Below are 15089 nucleotides of genomic sequence, written 5' to 3'. Positions count from 1 at the left end.
TATTAAGTAAATGAATGACCAGAATGTTTTTCTGATGGAAACTGACCTGAAATGTTTTTTTTTTCTTCTTGCAGATCTTATATTGCACTTTAAACACACCTAAAGTTGACATGGAAAAACTCTTAGGATCACAAATAGGTCTTGAAGATTTCATATTTGCCCACGTGAAAGGGATCAAAAAAAGTGTGAATGTGTATAAATCTGAGGATTCACTTGGTCTCACCATTACAGATAATGGTACTGGCTGTGCTTTCATAAAGGTAAGTCTGAAAAAATTCCTGTGTGACCTGGGAGTAACACTTCAGAAAATCTACCAGGTCCAAGACAGTTGGAAAAGAACTTCAGGGTGAGAGCCCTTTAAGAAGGGATGGATAGATTGGTAATGTTTCACTAAAAAATGCTTTAAAGACATCATTTTTTGTTTACCCTTTCCTTGAGTTTCTTCTGTTCAGTTTAAACTTCCTCTAGAATTTAGAACTTACTGAAAATCTGGCCCTGGTGCCTACTCATCCATATGAACTCTCTTAGGTCTGTAGTTCATTAACATCTGATGGTTTCCATGCGATTTCCTGATTTAGTGTTATTTCCAAGTGCATATACTTTTGGTCATCTTATTTACTTCTTTAAAAAAGCTCTTCAAACTTTTCTAAATGTTATAATTCTTTTATCAAAATAGAAAGAGAGCACTATGGAGCTGCAAAGGCAAGAGAAGGAAGTTTGAAATGGTATAAAAAAAACTATAAGAACAGGAGTGGCAAAAAGAAAAGTAGATTCATCTCTTAAAAATAACAGTTATATTATTGTAATAAGTAGTTGTAAGAACACTGACTTATCGTGAACCTGGTACTTTGCATACGTTTTCTCATTTAATCCTTATAATAGTTCTATTTGGTTGGTACTGTGCTTTTCATTTTATTTACTTTTTTGTTGAGGTGTAACAAATTTTTAATGTACAGCTTAATGAATATTTATATACTTACTCATATGAAACCACCACCCAAATGAAGGAAAATTTAATTTCTACCACCCAGAAGGCTCCCTTGTGCCCCTTCCCAATCAGTATTTTTAGCTCTTCCCCACAAAGACAGCCACTCTTCTGACCTCTATCGCCATAGTTTTGCTTGTTCTTGAACATCATATAGGTAGCATCATATATTATGTACTCTACTGTTCCTGGCTTCTTTTGTTCAACCTAATGTCTGAGATCCATCCACGGGCACTGTTATCAACCTCTGTTTTACAGAGGTAGAAAACAGGACCAGGAGGTTTAAGTAGCTTGCTCTATCTTTTCCAGCTGGACAAATTCAGGATTTGACTCCAAGAGATCTGACTCCAGAGCTGGCAATCCTACTACCGAGCTAAGAATACATGATAAACTTCACGCAATAGAGCATGCTTCCATGCCTGTATTTTGTCAGCATCCTGGATTTGCTGATGCACTGTCATCATTAAAAAAACAGTCTTAGGGAAGTTATCTTCTTAATTGTAAATAGTACCTTATTTAACTTCCCGTTGGATAGAATGGCTATTTTTAGCTCTGCAAAAGATATGACAGTGCTGAAGGTTGAGTGGGTGACCAAATGGAAAATCTGTGAGTTGGAAAGTCATGTGGGATTATCTGGGGGAAGCTCAGGACATGGGGCACACGCAGCAATGCCTTTCTAATGTCAGCAGGGAAGGGCTTGGAAGTTTTGCAAACATGCGTGGATTTTTTATATCTTAGCCTCTGATGTTCAGAGCTTGTGTTTCTATTTTTTATTTAATGCCTTGTCAAACACGTGCCTGCCTCAGAGCTCTAGTCACTGGCCCTGTAGAGACAGAGAACATGATGGCAAAAAGAGGTGGTATATACACCAAACTGCTGACATATAGTTCAACTTAGAAGAGAAATGAGTATTATACTATGTACATGGTTGGTGGGATTTTCTAAAAACTGAGGGGGGATAATTTCAAACTTGCTGAAACAATGTAATAATAACATGAAGAACTCCTATAAAACCCTTTATTCAGATCTCCAATTTTTACCATATACTACATTTGCTTTCTTCTTCTCTCTCTCACACATGTATTATATGTACAGGCACACTCATAGACATATATATAATTTTCCTGAACCATTTGAAAAAGTGGATTGCATATGTCATCCTTTATCCCTTAATACTTCAGAATGTAGTTACTGAGCACAATGATGTTCTCTTATATATGACTACTAGAGGCCCGGTACATGGAATTCATGCACAGGAGGGGGGTGGTGTCCCTCAGCCCAGCCTGCACCCTTTCTAATCTGGGACCCCTTGGGGGATGTCTGACAGTCGGACATGCCTCTGACAATCTGGGACCGGGGTGGCTTTGCCTGGGCCACAGCCCCAGGCACCCAGGACCAGGAGCAGGGCAGCTTCGCCAGGGCCCGGCTTTGTCAGGAAGGATGTCCGGAAGGTCATCCAGAAGACATCTGGTCTAATTAGCATATTACCCTTTTATTGGTATAGATATTACAACTATGAAATTCAGGAAACCTGTCAGTGACAAATGCTTTTAAACTAATCTAATGTGTCCATATTGCAATTTTATCAGTTGTCCTAATACATTCCTCTCTAGCTCCCCACCCGCCTCTTCCCCGGTATAGGTCCAATATAGGATCATGGGTTTCATTTAGTTGTCATGTCTTTTTAGTCATCTTTATTCTAGAAAAGTTCCTCAGCCTTTTATATAATATCCCTCAATTTGGGCTTTTCTGATTTTTCCTCATGTTGAAAAGCAGGTTACGCATTTTCGGCAGGGAAATTAGATAAGTGATGTGTGTCCTTCTCAGTGTACTACAGCAGAAGGTGTGTTGTGTTGGTTTGTCTCATTTATGATGTTAATTTTTGTCACTTGTCTAAGTTAGTGTCTGCCAGTCTTATACACTGCAGAGTTAATTTTTTTCCAGCAATTTGTAGGGAGATACTTTGAGATTATGAAAATATCCCGTTCTCTTACTTGTACCCCATAGATTTTGCATCTATTGGTAAGTTTTGCCTGAATCAGTCTTTACTATAATGGTTGCAAAATGGCAGTTTTTCTAATTTCATCATTCCTTATATATTTCTTTAAAACCTTCTTATTGAAAAAAAAACACTCCACTTATTTTTTGGCTTTCTATTATCAGCATGGACAGGTGGTTTCTTATTTTATTCAGTGGGTTATGGTCCATTACTATTGTTTACTTTGATGCTGAAGTCCTCTGAGAGTGGCCTGCAGGAAGCCCCTTCAGCTGCTCTTGTATCCTTTTGACATAGCTCCTGTCATTTTGGTGAGCAGTTCCTTCCTTTTGGCACAAGATATTCTAGTTTCATCTTATAGGTTCTTTCCCCTAGGTCTGGAACCAACCATTTCTGTAAGGAGCTCTTGTTTTTTTAGTGAGGACTGATATTTCAAAATCAGAATTGGATACTTGTTGTACTCATTCATTGCTGCTGGAGTGTCACTGTTTCTAGGTCCTTTCAGGGGCAGGGTTAGAAAACATGCATTTTAGAATTTATAAATTTACTAGAGGCCTTCACTGCCTCGATCCGCCCCTTGCAGCTGAGGCAGCTGCCTCAGTCCTCCCTCGCAGCCGCAGATGCCTGGACCCCTCTCTTGCAGCCACGGTGGCTGCAGCCCCAGCTTCGTCCTGGAAGGATGTCTGGTCTAATTAGCATATTACGCTTTTATTATTGTAGATTATTATACTTCCAATTATATTCCTGTCCTGCAGAGTTCTTCTAGGCTTCCCCATACTTTTCAAAATCATTGAAACACTTTCTCAGAATAGTTTTAGAATTGCTATATTCACACTGTTAAAAATAGGCCTATTAAGAAGAGTTTAGGATTTGTATGCATCTATTGTCTTTAAACTAAATGGATGTATATAATCAAAGGATTCTATTCAAAAGTTTCTGGGAATTGGTTTTCTCCTGCTCCCACGGGCCCATAATTGTTATTCATTTGAAATGCTGTTGATTCCAATTGCTTCTCTCAGTTGAGGTTGAATTATTCCTCTCATTCTTGTTGACTTATTTTTTTCTGAATATGTAAAATATTAACATGATTCAAAAGTCAAAACTATGTTAAAAGATATTCAGAGATGTGTTACTCTCCCCCCCACCCCCTCACCCCTTCTATCCCACTACTCATTTCCCCCACTCGGTAGAAGTAATCAATTTCATTAATTTCTGGCTCACCATTCCTGAGTTTATTTTTGCCAAGATCAGCAGGAAAAAAAGGGACTTTGCAAGAGTTTAGCATGGTCCCTGTGCAAGGATGATATGCAATCTTCTCTGTATAGTTCCAGTTTTAGTGTATGTGCTGCTGAAGTGAGTAGTTGATATGCTTTTAGTGGTGGCTGGAAGTTGGGTAGGTTGAAGTCAGAGTAGGAGAGTGTGGTAGGGCTTCAGACAAGGGGAAGGTCAGGAGGGAGGATTCCATGCCTAGGAAGGCAGTGTAGTGTAATGTGTAGGAACATGACTTACAATCAGATAGGCCTGCTTTTAGTCTAGGTTTAACCACTCATTAACTTGCTGTGTGACCTTGGACAAGTCATTAAACCTCTCTATGCCTTCTCTCAAATGGGAATATTAGCACCTACTTTATAGGATTATTTAGGTATAAAATGATGACACATATGAAATGTTTTACATACTTATAATTGACTAGAAGCCTGATGCATGAAAATCGTGCAGGAGTAGGCCTTCCTTCCCCTTGCTGCTGGCACCAGCTTCTCTCTGGCACCCAGGACTTGGGCTTACCTGCGGCTGCCAGCAGGCACCCGAGACCCAGGCTTCCCTCACAGACCCGGCTTCGTTGGGAAGGTCGTCCGGAAGGACATCTGGTCTAACTAGCATATTACCCTTCTATTATTATAGATAGCTAGTACCTGAATAATAGTAATAATAACACATCATCACATAAGTAAGAGATGAGATCAATGCAGATAAATATATTGAATAGTTCTGCATGGTCCAAACTCTTCAGGTGAAAAGACAACAGACTTAAACATTTATGATTTTAGTACTGAAGTCTCAACATTTCCCAGGAAAAATTATATACATATATATCAGTCAGAAAATTGAGTATATTTAAAGAACAAATTTTTTACATTCCTATAACATTTTAAGACTGGATTTGGCAAACATTTTCTATAAAGGGCCAGATAGTAAATATTTTAGGGTTCATTACAATTTAGGATCACACACTCTCTGTTACAACTACTCAGCTCAGCCATTGCAGCACAGAAGCAGTTATATACAACACTTAAATGATGAGCATAGATGTATTCTAAATAAGTACAACCTTATCTATAGGCACTGTAATTTGAATTTAGTATAATTTTCACATGTCACAATTATTCTCCCCCCAACCATTTAAAATGTAAAAATTACTCATATCTCATGAGCTATATAAAAACAAGTGGCTATATGAGCCATTGTTAGCTGCTTCCCTAGTTTAAGAGAAGACTTATACTTTGATTCAAAATAGAAATAAGGGATTATACCAGGTGATTAAGGAATGAGGCTAAATTGGCTTAAGAAAACTAAATTTATTTTGAATTGATTTATAAACAAACACAAAATGGTCATTATAGAATATCCTCTTGTAGAAATCTTTATGATTTGGGGTACTTTTACATTAGTAGAATTAAGTCAATCACATTTTATGTAGCATGATCATTATTTTGAGAAAGATGGTACTTATATATTTCTAACTTTTTGATTACGTAATTATCCAGAACTAATAATCAGCAAGGTTGGAAACATACAAGTTCAAGGGGTCAGAGGGCTCTAGGATGGAAGTTAGAACCCGTGAGAAGAGGCATGTAAAGCCAGAAGAGAAGTAGTGATCCGAGAAATTAGCTAATGTTTGAGGTCCAGAAGCTGTGATATGGATGAAGAGCAGCTTTAGGAGAAGTGAGCAAAAGTAAAGTGGAAAGGTGGGGTTGTCAAAAAAGAGATTGCAGAGTTCAAAGGTGATAGGTCATTTTCTCCCCTAGCTTTATTGAGATATAATTGACATACATAACATTATGTAAGTTTAATATGCACAGCATATTGATTTGATACATTTATATATTGCCAAATGATTACCAAAGTGATAGATCATTTTGAATAGCTATAACCCAAAACTCTGCTCTTGGGGTCATCTCATCTGCCTTTTTTTTTTTTAAACTAGATATTTGATCTTGGGTTAGTTAGATCTGTCTGATTCTTAGTGTTTTGTGGAAAGAGCATGGCATTTTATAGTTATACCACTTCCATTTGAAACCCAATTCTGTTGTTTATTAGCTGTGTTATTTTGGGTAAGCCATGTTTCATTGTGCTTTGATTTCCTCATCCACTAATGGGATATTAAATATTCCCCTCCTAGATTTGTTGAGAGGACTAAATGAAATAATTATTTACAAATGTGAATAAGGTTTCAGGACAGTATTGGGAGGGTCAGCACAGATCTCAAAGTTGCTGACCATGGCGGTGGGGCCTGCAGCTCAAACAACTTTGAATCTGGTGCTTAAGACTTTCGGGGGGTTGGCGGGGTGGTGGGAGGCCACCTTAGAGTTCTGCTGATACCTGTGATGAGAAGACAGAGTTCTGTAAATATATGGGGTGTAATAATGGAAGATACTATCATAATGTCTGAAATGGTTGGGAATCTCTAAGTTTAATAATGTTGTAAATTCCTATGTTCCAAAAATATATTTAATGTCTTCTTTGCTTTTTTCCGCATCAACCTCCAAAGTCAGGTGAAGGAAAGTTCTGAGTGTTATAGTGAATGATATTAAGTGATGCAGTAAATATAAGTATAGAATTAATGCCTCTTTTTACCCCTTCCTAGTCCTTTGTGCCTGAGTAGCTCTTTTAGCAATATTATTAATCTCTATCAAATTATGGTTATGATTATCAAAGCATATTAGATTTCAGAAATTTGTCTCAATTGCCACTTCCTTCTTTATCTACTTAGGAAGCTAAGGCTCAGGCACATATAATTAATGTCTCCCACTTTGCTTCTGTATCTGGTTCACCTTATGGTACTCTTCCTCCAAGTTTCTTATGTTGACTTTCCTGTCTCTTCATCCCAGATCCATATCTGCTGCCCATGATGATTACATATGCTTTGACTTTTCTCTTGCTCACCTGGATTCTCACCTGCTGACTTCTGCCTCTCCTCCCTCTGTCTGGGCACTCTTCTGGTGGCTTCCGTGGCTACTCACAGGGCCAGGTGACCCTGTTGCTCTGCCCTTTAATTTACCGGTAAGATTCATACAGGTCTTTAAAGAGTTTTATTTAGTTAGTTTTATATAACACTTACTTTAAACAAAATTATAACCATGTCTTAAATGAAAAATTAGATGTAAAACTGAAAACTGTTTGGTACAGTTGATTGAGAAAAATAGGTTCAGAATGTATCAAGAAATAACTTAGAATAAAAATTAAGAAAAAAGTCAAGAGTTACAGATTTTCACATTCTCTAGTGCTTCAAGAATGGTTAGGTGACAGAATATTAGGGATTTCTTTGGTTGAGAGTATTACAGATGTCCCCCATTTCCCCCTCTTTGCCCTCCCTCCACCTGGCTCCCACCCCACCCGAGGCCTTTTACCTCACCATTGTCTGTGTTTATGGGCTATGGAGATTTTTTGTTTGATCTTTGGATTCTAGTGTTCTGTTTAATCTGGCTTATGTTTCTGTGAGTAGTATGTTGTAGTTACCCTTCTTTGTTTCCATAGCTTATAAGGCTAATGTGCACTTATAATAAAACAATGCCAGTTAGATAATGAAATTTCTGGTTTCTTTGCTTTATAATGAACTATTTTAATAATATTGATAAGTTCTGTTTGAATCAGCATTATTGTGTCATTGGCATAAAGCATAGTAACTATTACAGTGAACATAGCAGTGCTTTTAAAATTTCAGGATAAAAAAGAAACCTGTTGTGAGTTTTGGAATATTAGTAATAAAATTTAAAAATTAAAAATGCCCAACTTTCCCAGGTTAGTCTTTTACAACTTTTTTCTTTTGGCAATATTATGGAGAAGCTGGGGTACATTAGATCAATTTCTCTCTTAACTATTGTACACAGTGATCCATTAGCCAGCTGATTCAGATGTTATTCTTCCACCTGGCAAGAGTGAAAAGAGGCCCAGTGCATGAAATTTGTACACTGGGGGGGGGTGGGGGTCCCTCAGCCTGGCCTGTGCCCTCTTGTAGGGGAGCAGGCCTAAGCTGGCAGTTGGACATCCTTAGTACTGCTGCGGAGGTGGGAGAGGCTCCCACCACTGCCGCTGGGCTTGCCAGACGTGAGCTCGGCTTCTGGATGAGCAGTGCTCCCCTTGTGGGAGTGCACTGACCAACCACCAGGGGGCAGCTCCTACATTGAGCATCTGCCCCCTGGTGGTCAGTGTGCATCATAGTGACCAGTGTTCTGCTGTTTGGTCAATTTGCATATTAGCCTTTTATGCCTCCGGGATCAAACCGAAACCGGCTCTCCGACACTCCCTGATGGGTTCCAGATTGCAAGAGGGCACAGGCAAGGCCGTGGGACCCCACCGGTGCATGATTGGGGCTGGGGAGAAACACGGGAGGTTGGCCAGCCAGGGAGGGACCGTGGGAGGGCTCCAGGGCATATCCGGTCTGTCTTGCTCAGTCCCAATCAGCCAGACCCCAGCAGCAAAGTAACCTACCAGTCAGAGTGTCTACCCCCTGGTGGTCAGTGCACGTCAAAGTGACTGGTCGACTGTCTGCCCCCTGTTGACCAGTGCACATCATAGTGAGCGGTTGAGTAGCCTTAGCATATCATTAGCATATTATGCTTTGATTGGTTAAACAGATGACCGATCAACTGGACACTTAGCATATTAGGCTTTTATTATACAGGGTAGCAGCAGCCCCTGGTATTCCTATCCTATTATTCCCAGGAAGGATTTGTGACACCTGAGGCTGGTCATGGCCTTCATTTTGCTCCATTCCTTATCTCTGTGGAGGAACTTGTCCATCCTTTGCAGGGTTGTCACTTGTGCAGTTTTCTGGCATTCCTAAAATTTCTTCAGAAATTCTTAGTGCTCTCTTAGGGAGTCTTAGCCCTCATTTTGAGGCTGTAGTATTGTATCTGGGTAAGATAGATTTAAGAATAATCAATTGAAATTTCTCTTTGACTTCTAAGTTCTCACCTAAAATATATGTGGAACATCCTATCTAATAAAGAGGGAATATGCAAATTGAACATCACACTGTCAGAAAGATGGCGGCACTCATAGCCATAATATGGTGGCGCCCAATCCCCTCAGCCCCATCGGAGTCCCCAAGTCCTTTCAGCCATGCCAGGGCAGGGGAGGGTGGCAGGCACTTGGTGCGGCCGGACCCGCCCTCAGCCCCCCAGCCACCTAGGGCCGGCCCAAGGTGCAGGCAAGCCTCGGATGTCAGCTGCCCAGCCGCCTAGGGTCGGCCCAAGGTGCAGGCAAGCCTTGGATGTCGGTTGCCCAGCTGATGCCTGAGGTGCAGGAAAGCCTCTGATGTTGGCTGCGCAGCCACCCAGGGCCGCCCTAGGCTCAGCTAACCAGGGCCTGCCAAGACTTGCGCTGCCAGCAGTGGCAGCAGCAGAGGTGTGATGGGGGTGTTGCCTTCCCCTGATCGCAGGGTTGCCTCCCACCCTGAGGGCTCACGGACTGTGAGAGGGGGCAGGCTGGGCTGAGGGACCCCTCCCCCTCCAGTGCATGAATTTTCATGCACTGGGCTTCTAGTGATGCTATAAAAATCATTTTTATTGGCTCCCCAAATGGTAAACACACCTGTCTTTTATTAAGTGTCAATTTTCTTAGATAAGGTTGTATGAAGTCTTGAGTCATGGCATTTCTAGCGAAGGGTTAAAAAATATAGCCAGTAGAAAAAGCTCAAGTTCTGTTCTTATGTAATGGGCTTCATGTCGAAATGATTTAATAATCATTTATGGAGAGACTCCTCTCTGCAGGCGTTGTGCTAGCTACAGGGCATACAATGGTGAATAAGACCATCTACATCCCCAAGGTAAATAAACAATTGCATAGTGGTTATGTTGAACTTGGCAAATTACTTGATCTCCCTAAGTCTCAATTTTCCTGAGACATGAGACTCTCATTAAGGTTGTTAAAATTAAATGAGATAGTAAATGTAAAGTGCTTAGCTTAGAGCTCAGCATATATAGCAAAAAGTACTGCAGAAGCATGATGAGAGTGGTACCTTACCTAATCTCGGGGGAGTGGGCTGGAGAGGATGTCAGGAGGAGCTTCTCAGAGGAGGTGGTGACTGGGATGGAGCTGAATTCTGAATGATAAGAAAGAAGAAGAATGGGTGGAGGTAAGATGGTTGTCTTTTGTTGCTTGGTCTTCCATCTTTAACTGAGCATTAAATTGCATTGTTAATATGTTAATATATTATATGTTATGTCTCAAGAACATGAAAAGTAATGTTACAAAGTTCTATTTTACATTAAGCAATATCCTTAATTTTTTTTTTCAGAGAATTAAAGAGGGCAGCATAATTGACTCAGTTAAAACAATCTGTGTGGGAGATCATATTGAATCCATAAATGGAGAAAATATTGTTGGGTGGCGTCATTTTGATGTTGCTAAGAAGTTAAAGGAATTAAAAAAAGAGGAACTCTTTACCATGAATTTAATAGAACCTAAGAAGGCATTTGGTAAGTTGGTTTTATGTGTGTGTGTGTGTGTGTGTGTGTGTGTGTGTATTCCTTACCCTTTATTACCACTATTTATATACTTTTCATACTTATACTTTTCTTTGTGCTGAATTGTTTTTTTCTTTTACATTTTCTATTTATAAGTATTTTTAATTACCGTTTATATTTAATATTATTTTATATTAGTTTCAGATGTATAGTGGAGTGGTTAGATACTTGTCCCCCTGAAATTTCCAGTTTCCCTGACTTAACTCTCTAAGGGAAATGAGTACTGTGGTGTGGTGCCACGTGCTTCTGGCGTATCATTTAAGAACATAGGAAATAATAGATAGTACTACTTATAAGGAAAACAAACATGGAAGGACAAAAAAAAAAAGGCCTAGAAGGACATTCTCTAAAAAAGGCATTTGGAGTTACAGAGTCTTTGAGTTTGATGTGGTTGTTCCAAGCCAAGAACTGCACATTGTGTTGTGTTCATCTTCCTAAGCAGTTCGATTTTTATTAAGTTCTCTAAACTATATTAACTGTCATTCCTGGACCGCAATAGCAAAAACTTTAGTTACACACAGAAGTGGTATTTAAAATAGTTGTCTAGTCTATTTTAAAGACTTTTCCTCCTTTGGCATTCAGAATTGGCAGGGTGGGATGGTATGAAATTACTTTGGTGTGACATCTGTACTTGCTTGGTTTTAGCCATGGCAGCTGTGTTCCAGCTCTTGTTCAAACCCCCAGGGCCATCTCGTCTCCAGGAAAAGGTGCCAGCTTCTCTCAGTACCCAGCACTATTTTAATAAGCCGAGTGACGGCCTAGTGTTCATCAGTGTGAAAATATCTTCAGAATTACTCTGGGCCTGCCCTTACTCATCCATGACCCCACCCACTTGGTGTTCTTTCCTTTGCTCAGGGAACAGAAATATTCCTTGTGGCTTCCCTAGTGGCTCTTTTCTCAGGGTAGTTAATGACCATGATGGGAGGATGCAGTGGGTCTGGGGAATTACACTTCTTCCTTGAGCAAAAAAGTGGCAGATCCTAGCCATATGGAATTGGAAAATGTTTTCTGCTTCCATGTGATTCTGTGTCTTTTAATAGAAATACAGTATAGGTTATATTACTTGTGGGAGACAGAGTTCCAAGAAGATGTAAGGAAAGAATGCTGTATGCCGGTGCTGCTCTGGGGGGGCCACTCTAGAAACCCGGCTATGGATAAGGTGATGCTGCGTGGTGCATTGCAGCATCTGAGCTCGCCTCTCACAGAGGAAGGTGGGCCAGCACTTGTTCCTTTTGAAGTGGCTTTGCTTGGTAACCAACTTCCCAGGTGCCACAGTACGTAAATTGATAGCACGTAGACAGTTTGAGAGAAATAGTATTTCACTGATTGATTTATTATTTAAAAATATTTTTATTGATTACAGAGAGGAAGGGAGAGGGAGAGATAGAAACATCAACGATGAGAGAGAATTATTGATCAACTGCCTCCTGCATGCCCCACACTCGGGATTGAGTACACAACCCAGGCATATGCCATGACCAGGAATCGAGCCATGACCTCCTGGTTCATAGGTCGACGCTCAACCACTGAGCCATGCTGGCTGGGCAGGAATAGTATTTGATTTAGACTCTGTAAATCAAAGTCATTCTCATAGTACAGCCCAAGGAATATAATTTTCTTTCTACGTTTATCTCTGCCTCATAATCTTGTTTTCCAGAGTTAACCTTTTCCTATGTTTTCTTTGTTGCCTCCTAAGAATTCCATGAATAGACTTGAGAAGAACACTGGGTATGATTTTCCTAAAGAAGGTATATTATTTCAGCATCCTAAATTCTGCTGGTGCTGTGGGTTATACCTGGAGGTTGATATTGGAGCAGTGACAGATTTTCATTTTCCAAGGTTTCTATGGCAGTTTATCTTAACACAACATAAGCCTGCTGGTTTACATGCATTTTCCACTCTGTGGGTTGGTCCTTGCCTCTGGGCCCCAGCCTGGGGACTTTTCTCTTAGATGTTGGCCTTACGGCACTGCCCATTCTTCAGCCCTTAATTTTGCAGTTTATCTTTCTGCCTCTGAGATAAAGGCAACACTAGTTTGTTCCACATCCTCTGGCTTCATCTCAGCACGTTGCTCTTTGCCAGGGAGAGAGCATACAGACATCGGGAGGCACTTGGTGACCAGGCTTCCCCTAATTCTCTGGGTCCTGATCTTACCTTTTTGCTATGTTTTCTTCCTCCCTTTGTTTTTCTAGCATTATCCTTGATGCATTGACTCAAATTTCATATTTTGTTTTTATTTTAAATAATTATTTGACTCTCTGCCATCTTGGATTTCTACCAGGAGAAAGGGCCAGTGTAGGTGAGGTAGAATTTTCTTTTTTCTGATTCAAATAGGCCATATTGGCTGAAGCTAAGTCATTTCTTGGATTTTACCAAAAGCTGAGAGAAATGGTCATACACTCCAGTATTTTCCTACCAATTTCCCTAAAGATTTAGTCTCAGAAGCATGTGAACTGTGTGTCCCAAAATACAGGAGGGAGTAGTGTAGTTAACTGCCTTGTAATGGAGTAACATGGATGATGAACACAACTCAGCTATGAAGAGGGGCATCCTTCCTACCTGCTCCTGTTTCCATAATTAGGTCTACCACTAGTCATGTCCCACTTCTAGGGGCCACTATATGTGTCACGATTTTTAAAAAATATATATTTTATTGATTGTTTACAGAGACGAAGGGAGAGGGATAGAGAGTTAGAAACATTGATGAGAGAGAAACATCAATCAGCTGCCTCCTGCACACTCCCTACTGGGGATGTGTCCGCAACCAAGGTACATGCCCTTGACCGGAATCGAACCTGGAACCCTTCAGTCTGCAGGCCGATGCTGATCCACTGAGCCAAACTGGTTAGGGCTGAGCTGAATCTTAATAGAGGCTTGCTCAATGAACAAATTAGGTAAGGTTGTCCTAGGGAGTAGGAACAGAATAAGCAAATATGCAAAGGTCTGGAGCAGTATTATATATCTGGGAATATGATGATGCATACCAATGTGATTGGAATACAGGTTATAGGTCGTGTTGTGGCAAGAAACGAAGCTCAAGAGTCAGTGGGCCCCTAATTATGAAGGGTCTTATTATGAAATAATTTGTGCAAGAGTAGGCCTTTGCAGCCCCAGCTTCGTCCAGAAGGTTGCCTGGAAGGTCATCTGGAAGGTCATTGGAGGGTCATTAAGCTGTTTGGCTGTTAGGTTGATTTGCATAATATGCTTTTATTATTATAGATAAAGAGTAGGCAATGGAAAAAAACTAGTGAAGGATTTTAGGTAGGGGAGTAACATGATGAGACTTGGATTTTAGAAAGATTTTTTGAAGACGATGTCAGACTGTGGGATGGGCTATGAGATAGAGGTTAGGAAATCCATAAAGATTCAATTGTGTTACTTGAGGAGAAGAAAATGAAATTATAAACTTAGACATGGAAATAAGAAATGGTTCGGAGGAATAGACAATGGTTTGCTGGAGCCATTTGTGCATACCTCTTTTCAGCTTCATGTTCAATGACATCAAGTTAGTTGTTTGAAATTGGCTATGGTGGGGTGTTTACATCACAGAAATGAGCAAGTGCTGTAAATTGGAGCTTGGTAGCCTGGAGAGGTTATTGTGAAATATTTACCTGCCTACCACTCGATGTTAAGAAGGTAGAATTAGTTACCCATTGGAAGTAGAGGTAAAGGAAAAGAAATTGCAAATGATGACTCACAGATTTTTTGCTTGTGTGAGGGACTGAGTGTGGTGCTATTCTTTGAAATGAGGAATTCTTTAAAAAAAGATTTGAGTGAGGAGATAGAGAAGAGGTTAAACTTATAGTACAATTTTGGACCTTAAGAATTTGAAATCTGTGGGGCAATTCAGTTGGAAATGTGCAAGAGGTAGAGGGATGTTGAGAACAGGGGTCTGGGGAATGGGATTTATGAGTACAGTTGTATGCTGTTTAACAACAGGGATACATTTTGAGAAGTGTTATTAGGTGACTTTGTGGTTGTGCTAACATTGGAGTGCACTTGCACAAACGTAGATGGTATAGCCTACTACAAACCTAAGCTACATGTTATGGCCTATTTCTCTCTAGGCGAGGAAAATAAATTCTCCTTTACTCTTTGAGTTGTTGGGTTTTAGGTAGGGGGCCTCGATTACCCCTCAGGAGCAGGGGGAGGTGGAGAAGCTCTGAGGGTCAACTGGGGCCAGTAGCCACCACTTGCACCTGCTGATGGTGCCAGCAGCAGTTGCGAGTGCTGGGCGGGACTGTGGTGTGCAGAAGCAAAGAATTTTCAGTAACCACCAGAGACTCACCCTGATGACAGTGACTGGCACCCCTTTGTCTGGAGCCCCTGCTCACCTGCTCCACCATCCTGCTGCGGACGC

At 40.5% G+C, this 15089-nt stretch overlaps 1 protein-coding gene across 2 annotated transcripts in view; it reads left to right on the top strand.

Moving 5' to 3' along the window:
• Positions 1 to 15089, top strand: part of GIPC2 (GIPC PDZ domain containing family member 2) — a 75429-nt gene that overhangs the window by 28903 nt on the left and 31437 nt on the right. For both annotated transcript variants that reach the window (XM_059689095.1, XM_059689094.1), the window contains exons 2-3: positions 75 to 260; positions 10501 to 10681. In XM_059689095.1, the coding sequence (XP_059545078.1) occupies positions 75 to 260; positions 10501 to 10681 (367 nt within the window). The remainder of the gene's footprint in view (positions 1 to 74; positions 261 to 10500; positions 10682 to 15089) is intronic.

This window comes from Myotis daubentonii, chromosome 3 (genome assembly GCF_963259705.1).
Source record: "Myotis daubentonii chromosome 3, mMyoDau2.1, whole genome shotgun sequence".
Taxonomy (NCBI): domain Eukaryota; kingdom Metazoa; phylum Chordata; class Mammalia; order Chiroptera; family Vespertilionidae; genus Myotis; species Myotis daubentonii.
This window is presented reverse-complemented; position numbering and strand designations above follow the sequence as displayed.